Source organism: Melanotaenia boesemani, chromosome 21 (genome assembly GCF_017639745.1).
Source record: "Melanotaenia boesemani isolate fMelBoe1 chromosome 21, fMelBoe1.pri, whole genome shotgun sequence".
In the NCBI taxonomy this organism is placed as follows: Eukaryota; Metazoa; Chordata; class Actinopteri; order Atheriniformes; family Melanotaeniidae; genus Melanotaenia; species Melanotaenia boesemani.
In genome coordinates this window covers 7,036,396-7,059,211 of record NC_055702.1, presented here as the reverse complement: position 1 = coordinate 7,059,211, position 22,816 = coordinate 7,036,396, and the positions used below count along the sequence as shown (strand labels likewise).

At 38.4% G+C, this 22,816-nt stretch overlaps 1 protein-coding gene across 1 annotated transcript in view; it reads left to right on the top strand.

The window, feature by feature from the left end:
• Positions 1-22,816, top strand: part of scn4aa (sodium channel, voltage-gated, type IV, alpha, a) — a 33,097-nt gene that overhangs the window by 5,212 nt on the left and 5,069 nt on the right. The window contains exons 2-26 of the mRNA XM_041974313.1: positions 2,484-2,787; positions 3,035-3,153; positions 3,994-4,083; positions 4,184-4,312; positions 4,519-4,610; positions 5,215-5,508; positions 5,602-5,665; positions 5,862-6,003; positions 6,135-6,332; positions 7,640-7,813; positions 7,947-8,076; positions 8,664-8,902; positions 8,996-9,169; positions 9,265-9,621; positions 13,743-14,204; positions 15,901-15,942; positions 16,079-16,211; positions 16,352-16,506; positions 16,600-16,773; positions 16,903-17,025; positions 19,622-19,903; positions 20,019-20,072; positions 21,076-21,213; positions 21,340-21,444; positions 22,502-22,772. Coding sequence (XP_041830247.1) covers positions 2,533-2,787; positions 3,035-3,153; positions 3,994-4,083; positions 4,184-4,312; positions 4,519-4,610; positions 5,215-5,508; positions 5,602-5,665; positions 5,862-6,003; positions 6,135-6,332; positions 7,640-7,813; positions 7,947-8,076; positions 8,664-8,902; positions 8,996-9,169; positions 9,265-9,621; positions 13,743-14,204; positions 15,901-15,942; positions 16,079-16,211; positions 16,352-16,506; positions 16,600-16,773; positions 16,903-17,025; positions 19,622-19,903; positions 20,019-20,072; positions 21,076-21,213; positions 21,340-21,444; positions 22,502-22,772 — 4,396 coding nt within the window. The 5' untranslated portion in view covers positions 2,484-2,532. The remainder of the gene's footprint in view (positions 1-2,483; positions 2,788-3,034; positions 3,154-3,993; positions 4,084-4,183; positions 4,313-4,518; positions 4,611-5,214; positions 5,509-5,601; positions 5,666-5,861; positions 6,004-6,134; positions 6,333-7,639; positions 7,814-7,946; positions 8,077-8,663; positions 8,903-8,995; positions 9,170-9,264; positions 9,622-13,742; positions 14,205-15,900; positions 15,943-16,078; positions 16,212-16,351; positions 16,507-16,599; positions 16,774-16,902; positions 17,026-19,621; positions 19,904-20,018; positions 20,073-21,075; positions 21,214-21,339; positions 21,445-22,501; positions 22,773-22,816) is intronic.

Sequence of the window (22,816 nt, the reverse complement as noted above, 5' to 3'; positions counted from 1 at the left end):
GGTAGTTTAGATGAGTGATAGGTTTAAGGTTAAGGTTTAAGGCTGTGAAGAATGGGTAAGGGTGCATAGGCTGGAGCTTAGGGAGTCTGGGGCCCCATGTAAAATATAAGGTAGTGGCGAGAGGAGTCAGCTCAGAAGGATAGGTTGGCCTGCTGTCCTGTTTATCGGAGGGATGTGAGGCACAGAGCAAAGACTCGGTCAGGGAGGAATGAGCAGAGTCATCGGGCTTCTGTAACACGATGCTCCATCTTGATTGCCTGTAGCAGCTGTGCAGCCACCGTATCTCTGTGAGCGCAAGGGTCTCTTCACAGGCGTGTGGATGCAGAATTTTATGTTCATGTGAGGCGGTTTGAGTGAATATCATCCTACATCCATGTTTGATCAGCAGATATCACTTTACATCAGTCTGTCTGGCCCATCATGTCGACTGATGGGTGCGAAGTCTAGAACGCTTGTCTTTGAACAACTAATTTATTTTTTCTGTTGTTTATGAAGAGCAGTGTATATTTTCATTTTTGCTTTCTGATAAGAACATTTTCCCAGTGAACTTGATGTAAAGATTGCTTAGTTGATTATTTACCCTATTAAGATTATTGTTGTGCAGATTATTGTGCAATAGTGGTAATTAAAAAGGCACACACGTATAAATGTAACTCGTTTGCCATTATTTTTTAGTGACAGTTTTGTCTTGTTAAATTAAATCAGAAAAAATTTGGGATGGTGTAAAAAAAATGCATGCCTTAATAGATAAAAAAAAAAATCTAATAATTTTCTGTTTTCTATACCAATTCAGGGTGACCAATTAACCATGCATGTCGTTGGATGGTGGGAGGAAGCTGGAGTACCCTGATTTCAACCCACACATACATGGGGAGAACGTGCAGACTTTACACAAGAAGGCCACTGTTCAAACCCCTCCCCACCCAAGACTCGACCCAGCGACCTTCTTAAATTAAATAAAATTGGGAGCAGTGGTTTTATTTTTTAGAAATTTTGATTTTTATATCCCTTAAAAGCATAACAAATTTAAAATAGAAAATAATAATAATAAAAAGCTGCAATTCTTACAAATATTATCCCCTTGATACCCTTTAAAAAAAAAAAAAACCCTAACCCCTAACCCCACAGACCTTAATTGTTGGTATCCTTAATTGGTATCCTCAATGCCAAAACTCATTTTAACTGATGTTAAAGGGATGGTCACACTACGAATATCTTTATTGTCCCAACAGTTTAGGAGTATTTTACAGGCTTGAAATGCAACAGCTGTTGCATATTATCAAATTAAATGACATTTACAAGATCAATAAAAACAGAAATTTCTTGGGTTCGCAATGTCTGCAAAGAAGTAAATGTCAAACCCATTCTGCCCCAATCTTTTCTGATTTGTAGTTGTAGATTAAAAATGTGATGGTTGTAAATGCCACTTGGATCATGATGTGGAGCATCATGATTTCTTTAAAGCAGTAGGAAAGCTGAAACTCATCCTAAGTGTGTCTAGTCATTTTGTTGCCATCATGCCACTTTTATGTGCTGCAGAGATGTGGAGCAGCGGGTGGGAATGAGAGAGGCTGAGGTTGTTTGCAATGGCATTAAAGCAACTAAGACCTGTGATTATAACCAGCATGCAGGATATGCGTGGACACATAAACTTTTAGCACAGTCTGTGTACATGCGCCCCCTCATTACATCACTCCAGGTTTTTAGTGTCGGCAGCTTCTCCAGAAAGCAGTTTCCTTCTAACCAACCTGTGTAACACTATATATAAATGAAGGACAATACACGATACAACGACTAGCACCTGCTTGCTGTCACAACCCACTTTTACCAAAACTATATAGAAACGACATTAACACAGAGTTTGTGTCAGTTGTAGTTTACACAATTCCAGATTAACAGATAAACACATCCTTGCCCAGGGCTTTAGAAAAAATAAGCCAACCATTTTTTTTTACCTTTTTTCTCAGTACGAACATTAAAGGTTCATTCTGTTTTTCTCTGCGTGACAGAATTTAAACTTCCAGTTGTAGACGCAGAGATGAACTGTGTTTTCAGACGGTGATTTTAATGTTGCTTTTAGCATTATTACCTGCACTCTGAGATTTGTGCATTGTACCATAATATCTGGTCTTTGTTTAATCTGATATTCTGTCCATTTTTCTAAAAATGGCTTCAATAGCACTCTCAATAACTTCATCTGACTGGACAGCTCTTTGGTTTTTATCGTACTGTTTGTGGGTGGTGCCCCATAGTTTAGTTGTGCTGTGACTTTAAGGGCTCATACAATTGACGGTATGTGCTGGCAGAATGAGGAGGACTCTTACAACATGCAACAATGACTCTTAGTTTGCACACAGGTAGACTTTTTGTATAAGATAATTGAATAGTATTCAATTAAATAATTGAAAAGTCTTAAATAAAATCCCAAAACACATTTCAATTTGTTATTATATTTTATGTCTTTACCATCATTCTTCCTCCAGCTCCTTCTAGGGAAACCCCAGTGTGGTGGTATCTCTTTGCAATGCAAAGATGGCGTCCTTGCTCCCTCCCCCAGGCGTCAAATTCTTCCGCCCTTTCACTCGTGAATCATTGGTGGAGATCGAGAGGCTCGAGGCTGAAAGACAGAAGGCAGCGGAGGTAAAAGACCACAATGAAGAAGAACTGGCGGTGCCCCATGCTGATCTGGAAGCTGGAAAGAATCTGCCCTTGATCTATGGAGACCCTCCACCAGAGCTGCTCAACACGCCTCTGGAGGACCTGGATTCCTTCTACAAATCACAGAAAGTCAGCTTGAGCTTATCACAGCTAAAACACACCATGTCCACATGTAGTGTTTGATGAGCTTAACTTTGTCCTTGCATAGCCTTTAAATATGACATATTTGTTAATGTACATTTCTGTAATTGCAGTGATATGATTTCACTTGCATGTGTTGCATTTAATTTCATTGTATTTCAAAACTTGACATTGCTTAGTATTTATTGAAATGCTGTTTAGGGAAGATTTAAGAAATAATCTCTTTGTTTTTCAGACATTCGTTGTGATCAGCAAAGGAAACACAATCTACAGGTTCAATGCTGAACCAGCTTGTTACATTCTGAGCCCCTTCAGTGTGATCAGGAGAGGAGCCATCAAAATTCTCATACATTCATATCCTTTAATTACATTTGCCCAAACTTATGACTCAGTCAGTGTATTTGCAATAGTGGTGTATATATACATACACTACCAGTCAACAGTTTGGACACACTTTCCCAATAGATTTAAATGGAAAATGTTTCCAAACTTTTGATTGGTAGCGAAGATACATCAATTCAGTGATCAGTCAGCCAAGATCCTTCGTGCTGGGGACTGTGCCCAATTTGATCTGCAGGGTTGTTGCCATGGTGATCACCCTTGTCTGGGTGGCTATGGGGGTCCTGCAGTGCAGCCCTATGGCTGTGTTGTAGACCCTATCCTGCCATGATCTGAGTGGTTTCTAGTGGCAGCAGCCTCTGTGGTCATGAGTGGTCTGGCGCCTGGTGTGAACAGATCCCCAAGATATGGTTTCATCCCAGCAGTGATAAGCCAGATGGTAATTTCCTTATTAATATGCAGTTAGAGACAGAATGTAGAGGTTAGAGTCAAAATAGGATGGAAGGGTGTTTGTGGTTGTGGGGTGGGTGCATGCATGTTGTGTGTGTGTGTGTGTGTGTGTGTGTGTGTGTGTGTGTGTGTGTGTGTGTGTGTGTGTGTGTGTGCGTGCACATGCATGAGTGCATTTTAAAAAGTATGATCAGGTGTGTGTTTTTATACTTGGGTGTGTGAAAACTTGTTTTTAATGTGCCAAAAAAAATTATGTAAAGCACTTTGTAAACTTGCTCAAATTTGTGATATTGGCCAACAATGATTCTATATATTACAAATTATCATGATATTGATAATATAACATCATTATTTACAATGCTGATTTACAGAAGAAATTGGTCATTTTCCTTAATCCTGACTCAAATTATTTAGCATGTTCATCATGATTACCATTCTATCGAATTGTGTGTTCATGACGATGAGTAATCCACCAGCATGGAGTAAAACTGTCGAGTGAGTAAATTTGTTACTTTATTTATTTATTGTTTTACATAATTCTACCATTAGAGTTTATGCTATTTTTTCAGATTCATTTATGATTATTTCTTTCCAGGTATGTTTTCACTGGTATTTATACTTTTGAGGCAACAGTTAAAGTGTTATCTCGAGGTTTCTGTGTTGGATCTTTTACATTCCTTCGAGATCCATGGAATTGGTTGGATTTCATGGTGATCAGCATGGCGTAAGTATGAGTGTACTTTTAATATTTGTTATTCTAAAGTGTTCAAATGAGAGCATGAACAGAGGGTGCCATTTTTCAAAGCTGATATTGTGCAGGATTCTTTTTCTTTTTTTAATTTACGCTTCTCACGCTGCAGTTTATATGAACAGAAACATGATTAATCCGCCATTTTCTGCGTTTAAACGATTATTTTTATGTTCTTCCAGTTACATCACTGAGTTTGTTGACCTTGGCAATGTGTCAGCCCTCAGAACATTTCGTGTACTTCGAGCCCTGAAAACAATCACTGTGATTCCTGGTACTCCTTTTTTTTCTAATATTTTTTTGTTTGTTTTGTAGTTGTGAGGCTGAATATTTCAGTGGGTTTTCAGTTAAGTTATCTATTGTTGCAGTGTCATTGCGATAATATTAACAGATAACACTCACTCTGTTTATAATAGATGGTAATAGCCATTTTGATGTCATCTATCAATTTGTAAATTACATTTTAAAGTCTCAAGTCCTTCATTCATCCACTGCCATTTTTGTTTTGAGCCATAAGTTACTGACATTTAAACAGGAATGTGGGGCAACCTTATAGGAGAAGAGTATTTATTTTTGAGGCTTCATACTTATTAATTACAGGATTGTCAGTACACAGATCTGAGCTAGTGCTCCACTGATGATTATGGTGGTGATGTTTAAATGGGAGTCTGTGGAGAAAATTGTGTAATTACCCTCTGCTGGTCATCAGTGGTATTGCATCTTATAGCATTTCCACTGCAAACATCTGCTGAAAATCTGACACTAGATGACTTTGTTTTTATAAACATTGCATGGTAAAATCAGCAGATAGAATACATAGGATTTTTTTTATTTGTTCTTAATAGACCTTTACTGACACTTGAATTGTTTATTGTCAGGTTTGAAAACAATTGTGGGCGCTTTGATCCAGTCAGTGAAGAAAATGGGGGACGTCATGGTTCTGACCGTCTTTGCCCTTGCAGTTTTTGCCCTTGTTGGTCTTCAGCTTTTCATGGGGAACCTTCGTCAAAAATGTGTGCGATGGCCCATCCTGATGAATGAAACCACAGCTGAATTTTTTAACACCTCGTCTACATTTAATGATACAATGAACTTCAACAACACCATCAGTGTCAGTAATACATCATACTCCAACAGTACCTTCAATTTTACTGAATATATTGAAAACACAGGTATGTTTAGTATTTACTTCATCTCTTATTTTATGGTGGTATTTCCCCAGTGAATTAAATGTAGTTTTTAAATTTTTTTTTATTTGGCTGTAGACAATCACTATTATCTGGAAGGCAGCCTGGATGCTCTGCTTTGTGGTAACAGCTCTGATGCTGGGTATGTATGATCCACAAAATGCTGCATGTTATGTGTTGTGCTTTCTCAAACCTGTAAACATTGCAGTGTAATGATGAGCCTCTTTTAGAATAAGTCTTATTACTGTTGATGCTGAATGAGATGGAGAAATGTACTGGGAGGACTTTGAAATTGGTAGAGCAGTTGCAGTTGGCTGACTTTTCTTCTCTGTTAATAGAAAGTGCCCAGAAGGATACACATGCATGAAGGCAGGGAGGAACCCTAACTATGGCTACACCAGTTTTGACTCTTTTGGCTGGGCCTTCCTTGCCCTCTTCAGGCTCATGACCCAGGACTTCTGGGAGAATCTTTTCCAACTGGTTGGAAATTCTTTTTACTTAATGTATTTCTGTTTATGGCTTCAAACTTTGGACTTATGCAAGTTAAAATCAAAATTATATGTAGGAATTTGTGCTAAGTTTTCGTAGCTTCTTTTTTGCTCCTAACACAGATTTTACGGGCAGCTGGAAAGACATACATGCTGTTCTTTGTGGTGATTATCTTTCTGGGATCCTTCTACCTCATCAACCTGATCCTGGCTGTGGTAGCCATGGCTTATGATGAACAGAATCAAGCAACTCAGCAAGAGGCCATCGAAAAAGAGGAGGAGTTTCAGCGGCTGCTAGAGCAACTCAGGAATCAAGAACAGGTAAGAGAGTCTATGAACTTGCACCAATCTGTGTCAGTCCCTGAATCATTAGTATACTCATTCTGTGACAAAACTCCTCTCTTAATGTTTATTATTGCAGCAATCGCTTGCCTAGTGATTGTTATATGTACATAACAGTATACCTTAACATGACATATCTCATTATGTCCCTAAAAGCAGCCTCTATCACAAGTTTAAGCCTCTAAACTAGTCAAGTGCCAACCTCTCTGCCAAAGTTAATGTACTGCAGCCATTGTATTGACACAAAAATTGCATTATCATAACAATTCACAGCAAATGAGCTTGTTTTGAAAGGTGAAAGACACGTGATTTTTCTTTTTGTTAGTTTTATCAGACACAAGTATTAACAAAATTGTCAGTGTCTTAACCATCAAACATCTTATTTAGAAAATTTAAACACACTTATATTTTCATGCCAGCAATACAGCAAAATGTTATAATAAAGAAATGTTTAATATTATATTGGAGTTTTGGAAAATTAATCTTTGTAAATTCTTGTTCATTACAAGATTTCAACTGCTTGACAACCTGTGGTGGTGGTTGTCTGATGTCCCTCTTTATCTTAAGCTGAAAATGTGTGGCATGTTTATAAAGGCAGGTCTGGAATGCAGGAAAGTCATTACTTTGTAGTAAAACGATAACGTGAATTATACACTATAGGTTGTATACCATTCTATCAGTGGTACTCTGCAGACACCGATGCACCCTTATATCATTATTAACAATGTTTTTCACCTTTCAGGCAATAGCTTGATGATCTTTCTCATTCTGACACCTTTAGTATACTCCATCTGTCTTCCCAAAAGGCAGACCCATATCACTCCATAATACACATCCAGTGTCTTTCTGCAAATCTGAGATCATGTCCAGACATCTCCTGTAAGGTTTCTGGCCTTCATACACTGAGGCTCTCTAAATTATTTTACATAATTAGGCACGGTAGATGTTTATAGACAAAAGCATCAGGATGATCTCATTGACTTTTATACCCAATCTTGACACCCTTGCTGTCAGCAATTAATCTGATGATTGTAGAATCTTTCAGTATGCTGTTATTTTAAAATTCATAAAGTTTCCTGTCTTTCCTCTTTTCTAACTATTTTCATTGAGTACATTGCTAGCAGAAAATTCAAGATTAGTTTAAATTCTCTTTTTACAAAGAAGTCTTTTTAAGTTAAATAATGGTTTAGAGAAATTGGTCATTTACAGATTTAAGTTTTTGTTGTTTCATAGGGAAAAAAGGAACTGGACTTGTACAATTGAAAATTATTCTTAATTCCAAACAGGCTCAAGCTCTTGGAAGCCAAGCAACTCTGACCAGTAAGAAGTCACTTAGCCATCACACAGCATCTGAGATGGCAGATGATGAACAGAATGTTAAACAAGGTTGTGAGGTTGTCAAAGACTGTAATGGGAGAATTGTCCCCCATGTGATGGTCAGAGCACCCACCATGGATGAGGTTAGTTGGTTTAACCTCAACTAGCTTGATTAGAGAAGACCATTTATAAAAAGAGATCTTTTTTCAAGTCTGTTTGACATTTTATCGTTTGATTCATGTGTATTCAAAGAATTGTTCTAAACATGTTCTATAGTCTGCCACAGATTATGAACTCAAAGAGAAGCCATTGGACTCTGTGCACAGCAGGCTTCATCCGGATGAACCAGGCCTGACACAGAGATCTGCCAGTGTTGCAACTGTGCTCACAACGACTGCCATGGAAGGTAAAATGCAGATGAAGAAAAACACTCAACTAAAATAAAACCAAATGCCAAAATCTGAGAATGCACTGGATGAATTTTCTGTCATTGATTAAAGTCAGACGAGCTGCTGATCGAGCAACATAAAGCCTGTTTAAGAATGGTGGATAAATGGAGTAGTACATACGTCCCGCCATGAGATGAAGAAATGCACAAGGCTTAGTATTAGATTCTTTAATGTGAGCTGTATTTGCTTAGATTATCGAGCAGTCATTAACAGTGGACACAAATATATCCAAAGGCCAGTGCAGTAGTATTGTCTTGAGCTTCACAGAGTCATGCTAATCATATTGTGTGTAGCAGTCATCCCTGTTAACATTCAGTGTCATGCCCTCATGGTGTAAAGCTGGGGCTATTTCAGCCAAGTACGATGTGAAATAGCAAAGGCATGAATTTTAATGCCACACATAAGCTGTTGTAATAAACTTATAAAGATATGTTATCAGGTCATCTATAGAAATGGATAATAATCTAATAAGGTTGAAAACTGCCCTCTTCCTACTCTGTCATTGTTGATTTGACTTTTTTTCCTTTTGACTGTGTTTGTCTAGAGTTGGAGGAGGCTCAGAGGCCATGTCCGCCTTGCTGGTACAAATTTGCAGATACCTTTTTGAAGTGGAACTGTTGTGAGCCCTGGATTGTCTTTAAAAAGTGGGTACACTTTGTTGTCATGGACCCCTTTGTTGACTTGGCTATTACAATCTGCATTGTGCTCAACACCCTCTTCATGGCCATGGAGCACTACCCCATGACACCGGAGTTTGACCACATGCTCTCAGTGGGGAATCTGGTGAATATTAATTTAAATTGTAGCAGTGAAACATTACAGCATTTCTGACCTAAATATGCCAGTTTTAGTGAAAGGAAATATTTATTCTTTAAGGTTTTCACTGGGATTTTCACAGCGGAAATGTTCTTTAAACTTATCGCCATGGATCCCTACTACTACTTTCAAGTTGGATGGAACATTTTCGATAGCATCATTGTGACTCTAAGTCTGGTGGAGTTAGGGCTGGCAAACGTCCAGGGCCTGTCAGTCCTTAGGTCCTTCCGTCTGGTAAGATGCAATGAATTTAGTATCTACTGACCAAGGTGAAAGTTACTATGTTTTATTTACTACCTTTGTTTGTTTCTGTCCTATGTGGGAGACAGCTTCGTGTCTTCAAGTTGGCAAAGTCCTGGCCAACACTCAACATGCTGATCAAAATCATTGGTAACTCAGTAGGAGCTTTAGGCAACCTGACTTTGGTGCTGGCCATCATCGTCTTCATTTTTGCTGTTGTGGGCATGCAGCTCTTTGGAAAGAGCTACAAGGACTGTGTGTGCAAGATATCAGCAGACTGCGAGCTACCACGCTGGCACATGAACGACTTCTTCCACTCGTTCCTCATCGTGTTTCGCATCCTGTGCGGGGAGTGGATCGAGACCATGTGGGACTGCATGGAGGTGGCTGGACCTGCCATGTGTTTCATCGTCTTCATGATGGTCATGGTCATTGGAAATCTTGTGGTGAGTCCATCAATCCATTCTTTTCTAATAACTTAAATCTAAAGCATTTAAACCAAAGCTAGGTTTGAGTAATACATCTGAAGGCATGAAGGCTTTGCAGAAAAAAATATTTGCTGCTCGACTACACATTCAAAACCTAAGCTAATGACTGTGAGGCTGAAAAGCTGACACTCTTTTGTAAAATCTTTCTAAATCTTGCCATTTGCTTATTATAGTACCAGGAGGTTTTGTGGATGGCATGTCTTAGCAACCTATTATTAATCCCTCAGCTGAAGTTTACCAAGAACAACCAACTTTTTTCCACCAGGGGCCGTGACAGTATATATTATATGAACATTTGAATGCAGAAGAGCAGAATTGAGAGCATATTTTAGGACTTCTGCTGCTTGGACACATTTGGAAACTGCAAGGTAAACAGTATCTTGAGCAGCACATGGTGATGCGTGCTGACAGAAAGATCATCATTATCTGTAAGAGCTTTTTTTTAAACCTATACACTATTACAAAGCCTTCCATACTTTGTAATGGTTTGAAAGGAACTGTAAGTGTCTTGAGCATGAAAACTTTGTCCCTGACCTTTTTTTCTTGGCCTCACATTACAAGGTCACACATGATCACTCTCAGGCATTATTTCAGGATCATATTTAATTACTGGAGCCAAAACAATTTCCTGTTAGGTTATTCATAGAAATAAAAAGGAAATGGCTCATTGTCAAGCATCAACGTAAGTATTGTGTCGACTACAGCTTGCCAAAATGATTGTGGTTTTCTTGCATCTCACTCTCTCCACCCTCCACCTTTATTCCATGGTACGTTTACCTTACAGATGCAAACTATTTGCATTGAGATAAAGGCAAATATTGTACTTGAATGGATCACAGAAGGCAGGTTTCTATTTAAATCAGATTACCTAAGCCCCCAAACAGTGGTTTTGACCTTGAGTATGTGCTAAGATCCGGCTCAAGTAAGCATGCTGCCGCTGAGGGAACAAACTCAGACAGCTGAGTGAGCACAGCTCAGGTGGCAGAGGGACTTGCCGGGTGTAAAGGAGTCATTTGATATCAGATTAAATAGTAATTGATGTAGAGGTAATCATGTTGGTCCATCAGCATGCCACCATATGGAGAAAATGTGGATGCATTTTTGAGGATAAACACATGATTTGATGCAGTACTTTTCTGTTTGTACTATCTTTTTCGTTTGAATTTTTACCAAACCGAATGTTTAAAGTTGTTTTCTTTCTTGCTTTCTCATTGTATTTTACTTTATGTTAAGACATGTCTCATAGTTGTAAATTAGTTGTATATAGTTGTGCATCAATTTTGGGCAAATAGGCCACTGCAAATTTTCTTCTTGTCACAGGATTAGTGAGAAGACTAATACCACTGTGGTAGTTTTACTGGCTCTTCTTCTTCTCATCAAGAATTAAATGGCATTTTCTCAAAATATCAGACTTTTCCTTTGAGATAAGGATCAAATGTTTCACATTGGAGCACTGTAACTGCTCTGAAAACAATCACAATTTCTTTCTGATCATAAATCTTAGTCTTATCTTAGTATCTTTATCTGTTGCATAAATGTCAGGTTTGGTTTTGGACTGATAATTTTGTCTGTCAGTCCTCTTTACTGATTCACAGCTCTTGCACTGGAATGAGAGAGATCAGCCAGCCCATGTAATTATGATAACCTGCTAAACCTGGGAGACGGGAACTGAGAAATTGGCAAATGGAGTTAAGAACCTAAAGATAGATGTGTCTGAAACAGGAGTCTGACAATGTAATATTTATTGATGTGTCATCACAGGACCGATTTCATATGGGATGTGTATTTGAACTAGTTCTGTTTTTTTTTTTTTTTTTTTGTCTTAATTCATTAATGTTGGGACACTTCTACTCAGTGATCATGAGGTGCACAGTATAAGGCAAAAAATTTTTTTTTTATCATTCACTTGTCAAGGTTCCTCATTTTTTAAGACACAGCACGCCAGAGATATGCAAAGTTTTCCACTAATAGCTATTTGGGAATCATCACCTCATTGGTGAAAAAATATCATTTTATTGCTTTCAAACAGTGTTATCTTCGGCATTTTTCATACATGGAACTAAAGAAAGTAGAACAAGTTGTATGTTTTTTAGAACAAGTCACTAATAAAAAAAAGATACCATTTAAAATGAGTTTTTTGTTAAGTTGTCTATGTTGAAAATAAAACACTAGTTCTTCCATTAAGTTTGAGGCCTTTTTATAATTGAATGAGTCATGGGTTAATGTTAATAGGCTTAACAAACAAAAACAGATTCCTCTGAACATGGCCAGTTACACAAGGACTGGGCTGACAAAAGCAGCCAATATTCAAAGAAAAACTTTGAAAGACCTTCAGAAAGCCTGTGTAACTATTACTCTGGACTAGTTTAAAAGATTGCAAAAAAAAAAAAAAAAAAGAAAAAGAAAAATTCTGGCTTTTAAGAATCAAAATGTATAGAAATGAAGAAAGAAAATGAAGAGGGGTTTAAGACTTTAAAGGTCCCATATTATACACTTTATTCCCAATCTGAGACCATTCATTAATATCTAAATGAAATATTTCCGCCATGGTATGGACAAATCGACCCTCAGTTTGAGTGCAGCGGCTTCTCTTCACCTCCCTCTTTTTAGCAGCTTCAGAAATGTGCCGTTTATGGTGGGCGGAACCCTGGTGGAGCAGCTCAGCTGTTGGCTCCGCCCATCGCATCGCCCGTCATGAGGTGATTGACAGGTTAATATATTTTCAAGCTATCAGACTAATAAGGCCGAAACGATAAAATAACTGCCAGCTCTTACCTCTCCAGCTGTGTCACGGACAGTTGGTATTGAACCTGGCTTCAGCTTCAAACGGTTGGCGAAGCCTGCTTTCCATGCCCCCATGTTGTGGAAACAGTCCTCTTTGAAATGCTGGCCACAGACATGCAAAACCTTTGGAAGTTTTCCGGGTACATTTCCTCCAAAAATAAAATTAATCCACTCAGTCCTCGTGGGTTCAGTGGATGGAAGTAAAAAAACGTTTTCGTGTTCATTTATGCAGCCACAAACAGAACAGTGCTTCTGTCGCTTAGCCATGTCCGCTAACGAGGGTTGCCGAAGAGGGAAAAACACTGGGAGCTAGGTGATTTTTAGAGGGCGGGCTTTGAGAGCCGGTAGACGGGTCCATCGCTCTGTGGGGAGTGGTTATTGTCCCTTATGACGTCATAACGTACAGGCTTTCAAACAAGCTCATTTCAGCGCTTACTTCCCTAGAGGTGGAGCAGGGGGGAGAGAGAGCGCCTGAAAGAGTTTCACACTTACGGGTCTCCTACACATGCGGGGGGACCAGTATGACTGTTCCAAAACCATTAAAAAGTGAATTTTGCATAATATGGGACCTTTAAGAATATTGTTACAGCATTTCAATTAAAGACATCTCCTTATTTCCAGGGAAAAAACTGCTCAGCAGATGGCTGGGACTGGCTCATCAAATATTTTACGTAGTTTAAATTTAAAGACAAGATCGCAGACTGAATTCTACCAGTTTTATTGTTATGCTGGGAAGACTGGATAGCTCGGTGGATGATTATGTCTGAAATAACAGGATGCATGAAAAATTAAATACAATGATTGAATGAATGAATGATGAATGAACATGTTGATTAAATGTATTAACAAAAGAATGAAAACAAAATTAAATGAATGCAGGCAAAATCCTACATCGTTAATGCATCCACAGAGCTGGGTTTTGAATCTTCATGGAAGCATACAGTCAATGACACAAACAAACATATATTTAATAACCATGGAAATTTTAAAGGAAAATTGAAGGAAATAAGATTAGAGTCCATTTATCAACCTAGAGAGCTTCCCTTTGTTCTGGTGTTTTTGGAGGGAAAAGGGCTGTGCAGGCCAGATTGATTGGGTTATATGACTTCCTGGGTGTGTCAGTGGGGTAACAGGTAACGGTGGGTGCAGTAATGCCAGGTGAGATGGTGGAAGGTAACTTGTGATTTAACATCCAGTGTATAATTTTTCAAACAAGGGTCAGAGGAAAATTGTTGAAATGATGTTATTTGTATGCTTAAAAGGTCAGATTTAACGTTCCTGCTCTTTCTGCTCAGGTGTTGAACCTCTTCTTGGCCTTGCTGCTCAACTCGTTCAGTGGAGACAACCTCTCGACAGGAGACGACGATGGAGAGATGAACAACCTCCAGATCGCCATTGGCAGAATCACACGGGGCATTGACTGGTTGAAAGCATTTATTATTCAAAGGGTCATGCAAATTCTTGGCATAAAGCCCCAGGAGCCTGACCAGGACCCAGAGGATGATGTTGATCCTAAAACTGAAGGAATTGAGATGAACCATTTGGACACCTGTCAGACTCTCAAACTGAAAGATGGAAAATTGGACAGTTTGGTTGAAAGCCAGCCATCTAGATTTATGCTAGACGGAGAGCTTAGACTCAATGTGCCAATTGCAGAGGGAGAGTCAGATTTTGAAAATCTGAGTGAGGGAGGTGACGACGATGAAGATGATGATGGCAGCTTGGAAGAAGATGAGCAGGATAATCAGCCATCTAAAGTGAGGAAAAACAGATGGGGAACATATGTCTGTTTGCTTTTCTAAACAAAGGCAGATTTTTGTAATGATGCGTATGATTTATTTGCTGCGTGATTATGCCAGCACACAAAACGTTGCACAAATTTGCTCAAACAATCATAATCTATTAGATTTAAGCAGATTATTTTCATTTGCTATAATGCAGCATGTCATCCAAACCTCAATCCTATCAAGACTGGCAGGGACATAGAAAAGTGGAAGGATGGTGATAAAAATTTTGCAGGACAAGTCTCAAACCAGCAATCTCTTGCATGAAGGTCTGCAGTTTGGCAGACCTCATTATTCCTCCTTACTAGCATTTAAATTTAGGGGGACTTGAAAAGTAGAGGCCATCATATAGAAACTGGTGTAAGTTGTGAAACTGGATGTGATGATGACTCAGGGAACAGAGTAAGAAAAATGTTATTATACAAATTTTAAGACTGTTTTATTGTCGTCTATTGTGCGATTGGGTTAAACTAAATGCCATCATTAACAAGAAGCACTCAGAGAGCGCAGACCTCCGCAAAGCCATTGTAATTTATTTTTGCCAATAATTGTGGACATTATTTTTTAGTTAGAAGCTGTAATGGCAAAATTAAAATTTAAACGATTCTCGATATAGTAATAAATCCTTTAAAAAAATTCCTGCCGATCTCAATCATCCCCAAAATCTAATAACTCGTTCCTTATTACATTTATGAGATTTCCTGAATATTTCAACAAAACTTGTCAATAGCCTTTTGAGAAAGACAGAAAGTCAGACAACTGAATACATGACCGCTACCTTGGCAACAATAAAACACTTAAAACTCTACAGATCAGCACTTACAATACAGATTGCCTTACAATACATAACACAGGAAGTAAGTAGTCCTATGAAAAATGAGACCCTTCATGGAGTCATATCTGAAGTTACAAGGTCCAGAGCAACTTGCATTATAGACATTTACCTGTCATCAGTTCTTATTACAAAGGATGTACAGCCACATCAATAAAGCATAAAATAAAAGGCTCTGCATGACTGCATTCATTGGCTAATGCAGCTATTACTCTCCCACACAGCTTACATTACTTTTATTATTCAGCTTAATTTTATTTTATTTGCATAACATTTATTTATATAACATAGACAGAATACCACAAATTCCCAAAGTTTTGATTGCATTAGAATGCAAACATCTGTGTTTAAGTAAAAATGGTAAAGGTGTAGTTAATCCTGCATTGATGCTGTCACTAAGAGAAAATTATGAGAACGTGGGGTATGCCAGTGAAATATCATCTGCATACATTAACACAGTACTCAAAAGAACCCCAGATGCTATTAGCCACATAGGTGAACAATACTTTGATTAGGCACATTTAAGTTTTATTTATGAAGCATATTTCACAGCAGAAAAAGCCATCTCAGCTCTTTACACAAAGAAACCCAGCAATCTTATGTGAGCAAACCCTTTGGAAACAGTAGGAAGGATTAACTCACTTTTACCACAAACTGACCTCCATCAGAGACTCATGGAAGGCAGTTACTGCCTCATGAAGAGGGAGGAATTCTTAATAACAGAGAAACTAAGAGCAAATCAAAAGTAAAATTCATTTGCAGAAATTTCTTTGTAGTGTATGTATGTATCTTCCCAATTATTATGCTTATTGACTATCTTGTATTGTGCTATTACAGAAAAAAATGCGAGATGAATTGAATATTCCAGGGAAAACCAAAGTGAGTAACCTATACCTACCTACGTGACCCAAATCAACCTTTGCTATCTAGTATTATTTTCAGTCTGGAATCCCAAATAAAATGAGGAAAAGCAACCTTTTACTTGTTCTGTGATTCTCTTGTGATTCTTGATTAGTTGATGGGTGTTGTGAACGATGAGGATTCTTCAGTGTGCAGCACAGCAGACTATCAGCCACCTGAGCCTGAACCTGAAGAAGTGGAAGAAGAAGAGCCAGACCCTGTGGAGCCAGAGGCCTGCTTCACTGACAGTATGAACACACAAATTAAATCACTTTAAATGGTTAACTTCTCACGGTTCAAGATTCATTTACAGCCTTTTAAAACACCCACTATTATCCATTTGAATTGTACATATTGAAGTATTTTGTATCTGGTCCTATTTAATCAGACTGTGTGAAGAGCTGGCCATGTCTGACTGTGGACATCACACAAGACAGAGGAAAGAAATGGTGGAATCTCCGTAAGACTTGCTTCACTATAGTGGAGCATGATTGGTTTGAGACCTTCATAATCTTTATGATCCTCCTCAGCAGTGGGGCTCTGGTGAGGGCAATCATCATTACAAAAACCAAGAAATGTTTAAATATACTTTAATACTGTTTGGAAATTTTAATATTCAGTATCTTCTTTTCCCAGGCCTTTGAAGACATATACATTGAGAAACGCCGGACTATAAAAATCATTCTGGAGTTTGCTGACAAGGTTTTCACCTACATCTTTGTCATTGAGATGCTGCTTAAATGGGCTGCATATGGCTTCAAGATCTACTTCACCAATGCGTGGTGTTGGTTAGACTTTTTCATTGTGGATGTAAGTTTGTTGGCCTTAATGCTGGCCTGTATGAGCAACATGTAACAGAGAATCCAAATAAGCATGTCCCACAACAGTTAAAGTTTGTGTGCTAACACTTGAATAGGAAATGTTTTGATTCTGCCACAGATTTCCCTGATCAGTTTAGTTGCCAACTGGATGGGCTACTCAGATCTTGGACCTATCAAGTCTCTCAGAACCCTTAGAGCACTCAGACCTCTTCGAGCGCTGTCAAGATTTGAGGGGATGAGGGTAAGTTATCGGCTTTTTTTAAGTGCATGCATCAGCACAACACAACCAAATTGAGTTCATGAGCAAGGACCATGCCCCGGCAATGTGTGTTTGGTGATTTAATGAAAGATTTAAGGTAGAATGAGGTTTAAAAAGTTAATAAGGGGGATTATCTGGAGTGTCACGATGACATGCTAGGTTGAGAAATAAGTGAATGGAAGAGAGAGAAGGAAGTGGATGAGGGATTGGGAGGCTGAATGGACGAAAGATGATAGGTGAGTGATGATGGGTAGGGTGGGGTGGAGAGAACATGACAAAGTTGAGGAAGTGAACTGTGTGGTTGATGCATGGCCCTGTTCCTGAACTTACGTTAACCTGTTAACCAGTTATTATGTTGCATGACTAACTATGGTTTACCACCCCAAATTAGAAAAGGTAGAATAGAATCAGAAGAAAAAAATATCTTTATTTTTTTTTTTATGCATATTCATTTAAATTTCAGTCTTACAACAGATTCCAAAAAAGTTGATCCTGTGGCTGCTACTAGGATCTGATATTGATCTGGTACCAAGTAAATAAAGGGCTAGTATCATTGCTACAGATACAATACTTTTTAATAGGACTGTCAAAATGAACTCATTGAGACAAAGAGATTAATTTGTGGAATGAATGCGTTAATTTCTAAAGCATTAACAATAAAGTTATTACCCCATAAAAATCTGAATTTAACGTTATCTTGGCAAGAGAAGCTGATTTTGGGCATAGAGGTGCTTGTCACAGCAGTTAACCGAATCCAGCAAAACCCACTTTATCCATCTCATCTATGAAGATTCTGACAGTTTTACATTAAAGTATTGATGTCATCACACTAGTATCAGTCGATATCAATACCAACGTTTGGATTGATGTTCCCACCACTAGCTTTTACTAAGATATGCAACAGTACAAGATTTTTCCTTGTGAAATTCTCCACATATCCTCTGATGGCAGGTTGGGACTGCAGGCAGGCCACTGCAACACCTACACCATCATCTTCCTCAGGATAAGGGTTTTGCTTTGACTTGTTAATCATACCTGGGGATCGATCTCATCAAGAAGGCAGCAACCCTTTTCTGCAACAATGCTGCTGTTAAAAACGTGTAAATGAGTTTTGCTAATGGTTCTGATGCAACCCTTATACCACTGCACATCCTGGCTTTTAGACTTGCTGCTAATAACAGTCTGAATGACCTTATTCTTTGGTCCAGTGCCCATGGTCTCCATTTCTCAAAAAAAAAAAAAAGTTCTTGGATTCTAATCAGTCTGATTGATCTGACCACAGTGCATGTCTCCACTGTATGATGGAAGATCCATGTAGGCCTATCTAGCTTCCCAAACTTGCAAAAAAGCAGAAAAAGCTGGAGCTCACTGATGGATTTACAGCTTTATTGTGCAAACTTAGGGGACTTGACACTTTCACAAGTGAACACAGCAGGCGGATAAACGGGCAAATAATTATCAATATTTCCTTAGAAGTGGAGTCATGTCACAAGCCCACTGGTCAAAAAAGAGTGAGGTGGAGCTGTGTTCACTATATACACTCATAACAACTTTCATACAATTAAAAGGAGCATAATATATCACAAAAGATAGCTAGAAGATGGTGTGTGAACAAATTATAAAACATTTCAGTGCAGCCATATGATGGAGATTAACACAAAAATCTAGCAACAACATTTTAAAGAGAACATGACAGATTCAGTTCTTCTGTTCTCTCTGCAAAGTAAAAGCCTAATACTCACTCCTCTTCTAGAGGAAGGGGCGATTTTTTAAAAATTTTTTTTCCTAGAACTTGTTGCAGAAACATGGTTGGCTTGTATATAGTTTTGGCCGGGCAATCGCTTTGTCCATATTTTGTGTGGATATGGTCTTATGTTCTGATGTGCAGGTTTTTAGAGCTTTTTTAGTCTGTCTGACATAAACCTAATATTTAAATCCTTTTCAGTTGCTTGTTTTTAACTCTTTAATGTTTTTTGGACTTGTTAACAAACAGGAGGCGCTCGCACATCTTTGTTCCTCAAAGGCTCCAATCTTTTGTAGATATTTCTTTTGTTTCAAATCATGATTTAGTCATCTTTTTCCAATCATTTCTAGCCCAAAATTGCTTCCTAATCTTTTTTGGAATGTGTTGCAAGCCTCAAATGCAAAAATGATGTAAAATGTGAATATATTAATTAAAAATGTAAAGACAAAACATGACCACGTCTTTAATTCATATTTAACTCCAACATCTTTTTGGGGAAGTATGAATATGATGTTACAGCATAAATGAAACATTATGTACTTGATATTATATTGAGACTTTTCCTGATTTTTGGGTTAAAGAAAATGCAATCCTGTAATGTTTAATACAGTCTTGTACTAATCCAACTGGCTTTCCTCTGTTGTGTTTAATGAATGCATGCCATGGCTGATTGCTGTAACAGCTGACTGAGGTAAGTGTTTCACATCCTCTTTAACTTTCACGAGCACAGCACTGACATCATGTTTTTAGGTCAGTCTTACAAATTAAATAGATTATGGAGTTTTTTTGTGCGTATTTCTATAAGATTCAAACATAGTCCTCTCTTTCGGGCAGGTGGTGGTGAACGCGCTTGTGGGAGCGATTCCCTCCATCTTCAATGTGCTGCTGGTGTGTCTGATATTCTGGCTCATCTTCAGCATTATGGGAGTTAATTTGTTTGCGGGGAAGTTTTACCGCTGCATCAACACCACCACAGAGGAGCTTTTCCCCATTTCTGAGGTCAATAATCGAAGTGACTGCATGGCTGTCAAAGAAGCCACACAGGACGCCCGCTGGGTCAACATCAAAGTCAACTATGACAATGTTGGAAAGGGCTACCTGTCCCTGCTTCAAGTGGTGAGGAGTCTTGTTTCAGTGATTATATGCTTATTGTGTCTTGGAAAAGAAAATATTTATGTTGTTTTTGTGGTTCTTAAAGGGTGTTTTGAGAGAATATTCTTTCTGATTGTAGGCAACTTTTAAAGGCTGGATGGACATCATGTATGCTGCCGTTGACTCAAGAGAGGTAATTACAGTTTGAAATACAGATAGAATTACACATGACCATAGCTTTCATTTGGGATTTTGAACTCATTGCAAACCTTTTAACCAATATTTATTACCAATTCATTCTCATTCTCAACTCATTACACGATTAACTGTTACTCAAAAGTTCTTTATGTCAGTTTTCAATGTATATAGTACCAGTCAGTTTTCAATGTATATAGTACCAGTTTGCCATCCCTTCTGACATGTAGGGAGCTGCTGTACAGCTGCATATCGCCATTTATTCTTCTGTTACAAAAATTTACCCCATGAAAAGAAGGAAAACGGTGAGAGTGCGGTTTTTTCTTATCTTTGATTTCTTTATTTCAGCGTCCTTTTCTCTACTGTTGTACTGTTGATACATTAAAGATTTGGTTTGGCATTAGAATATGCACTGAAATAAATGTTACTGTCCAAAACTTTGCTGATGTTTTCCACATTGACATAGGAATGTGTCCCTCAAGGGTTAAAGTACCAGCTGAAGAAACTCTGCATGTCCAGAAAGTGACAGTTGGGGTGGGTGTGGGGGGGGTACTACTTTCCTGACCAAGTATCAATACCTGATGAATTGGATGCGAGTATTACATTACAAATATTACAAATGTCTGTTCCTTATGTATTGTAAGTTATTTCCCTTAAAATATGCATTTCTTTTCTTTTCTATTTGTTGAATTCAACTCTAAGCCAGAAGTTTATTTGGCAATGCAGAACAAAAACAGTAAACTAAAAGAAATCAATCTTATTTGCAAGGTTATCCGTTTTCTTCTCCACCACCACCATGTACTTCACGTTGATTCATTATATGTAGAGTATATGTACAGTATATGTGTGAGTTATAGCAAATACACAGATCAATATTGCTCCTATTTACTCTGAGATTCTAGTATAACCTTTTAATCTGGGCTCCTTATGTTGTTTATATCCTCTTAATACAAATAATGATATTGAAGGTGGTGAATTAATATGTTGTCTTCTTTGTTTAGGTTGAGGAGCAACCTTCTTATGAGATCAACCTTTACATGTATATATATTTTGTTATCTTCATTATTTTTGGCTCTTTCTTCACCTTAAACCTCTTTATTGGTGTCATTATTGACAATTTCAACCAACAAAAGAAAAAGATAAGTATAACATTTTTTATAGGAAATACATGATTAGAAAGAGAAATCATATTTAGAGCTATACTTCAAAAAGATGTCAATTGAAAAAATATAACTAATAATCTTGTGGCATTTTTTTGTCTGCACATTGGAGACAAAGACATCTTTATGACAGAGGAACAAAAAAAGTACTATGAGGCCATGAAGAAACTTGGTTCCAAGAAGCCACAGAAGCCAATTCCACGTCCAACGGTATGTCTGTTTGTTTTAGACCATGACAGTAGTGTTCAGAAATGAGCTGACCTCAGACTGTACAACCGGTCCTCATGGTCTTAGAAATTAAGCCAATGATCAGCAACGCTGGTCCTCAGGGTCTGGTGTCCTGCTGGCTTTAGATGTTCCCCTGCTGTTATTATTCTTGCTATATAATAAGCTAACCATTTTATTTAAATCATGTACGCTGCAGCAGGGAAACATCTAAAACCTGCTGGATAGCGGCCCCTTGAGGACCAGAGATGTTGATCATAGAATAGTTTTAGACCCTCATTCTGTCTAAATGGTCAGCAGGGGGCCAATCCCCCATAAAGTTTGACTTTATTACCAAATTACACTTTGTCCAGTTAGATTTTGGTCTAAATTACTTTTTTGAAGTTTTTTTATTTATTAGAGCATGGTATTCATTTAAAAAGGGTTGAATTAAAGAGACATTACCCTCGAGTGCCAGGGTGTGGCACATTAGCAATAGATCCTTTGGGCCCTGTCGGTTGGGAGTTGAGGTTTTCGTAGATCATGTTTGCTTCCACAAATGTCTAAAGATCTCATCACAGAAGAGTATCTGGGGAGTTTAAAGGCTGAGAAAACACTTGAGACTTTTTTCTGTGTTCTTTGAGCCCCACTTAAGCAGTTTCTGCTGGACCCACTACTGTCTTGCTTGGGGAGGCTAGAGGCTAGAATAGAGAAGCTGCCATGTGGGGGGGGGGGGGGGGGGGGGGGGGGGGGGGGGGTGTGGAGTCTTTATGTTGGTGTCAAGTAGCAAAGCAACATCTTTGTGATAGAGGTTTTTCCAGGTCAGAAGATTTCAATGTTGTGGTTTTAATTTTGTGCAGATGGTGAAAGACTTACCATTAACGTTTTACAGTAGGACTGAGACCATGACATATTCCCAGCCCATGATTAACGCCTTGAACTTGGCATTTGTAGTACAGTGCTGTCCCTTACACTGACCCTCTCCATACTCTGCTGTGAAGAAGCCAACTGATCCTCTTGGATTTGTATTTACACACTCTTGATATCTCCCTCTGACCTACAGAACCCAGTCCAGGGCCTCGTGTTTGATTTCATCAGCCAGCAGTTCTTTGACATCTTCATCATGGTACTCATTTGCCTCAATATGGTGACCATGATGGTGGAAACAGATGACCAAAGTACTGAAAAGGAGGATTTTCTTTTTAAAGTCAACGTGGCTTTCATAGTAGTCTTCACTGGAGAGTGTGTGTTGAAACTTTTTGCACTGCGACATTACTTCTTCACCAATGGCTGGAACATTTTTGACTTCATCGTGGTCATCTTGTCAATAGCAGGTGGGTGCTAGATACATTACACGTACAATCATGAGCTGCCTTCA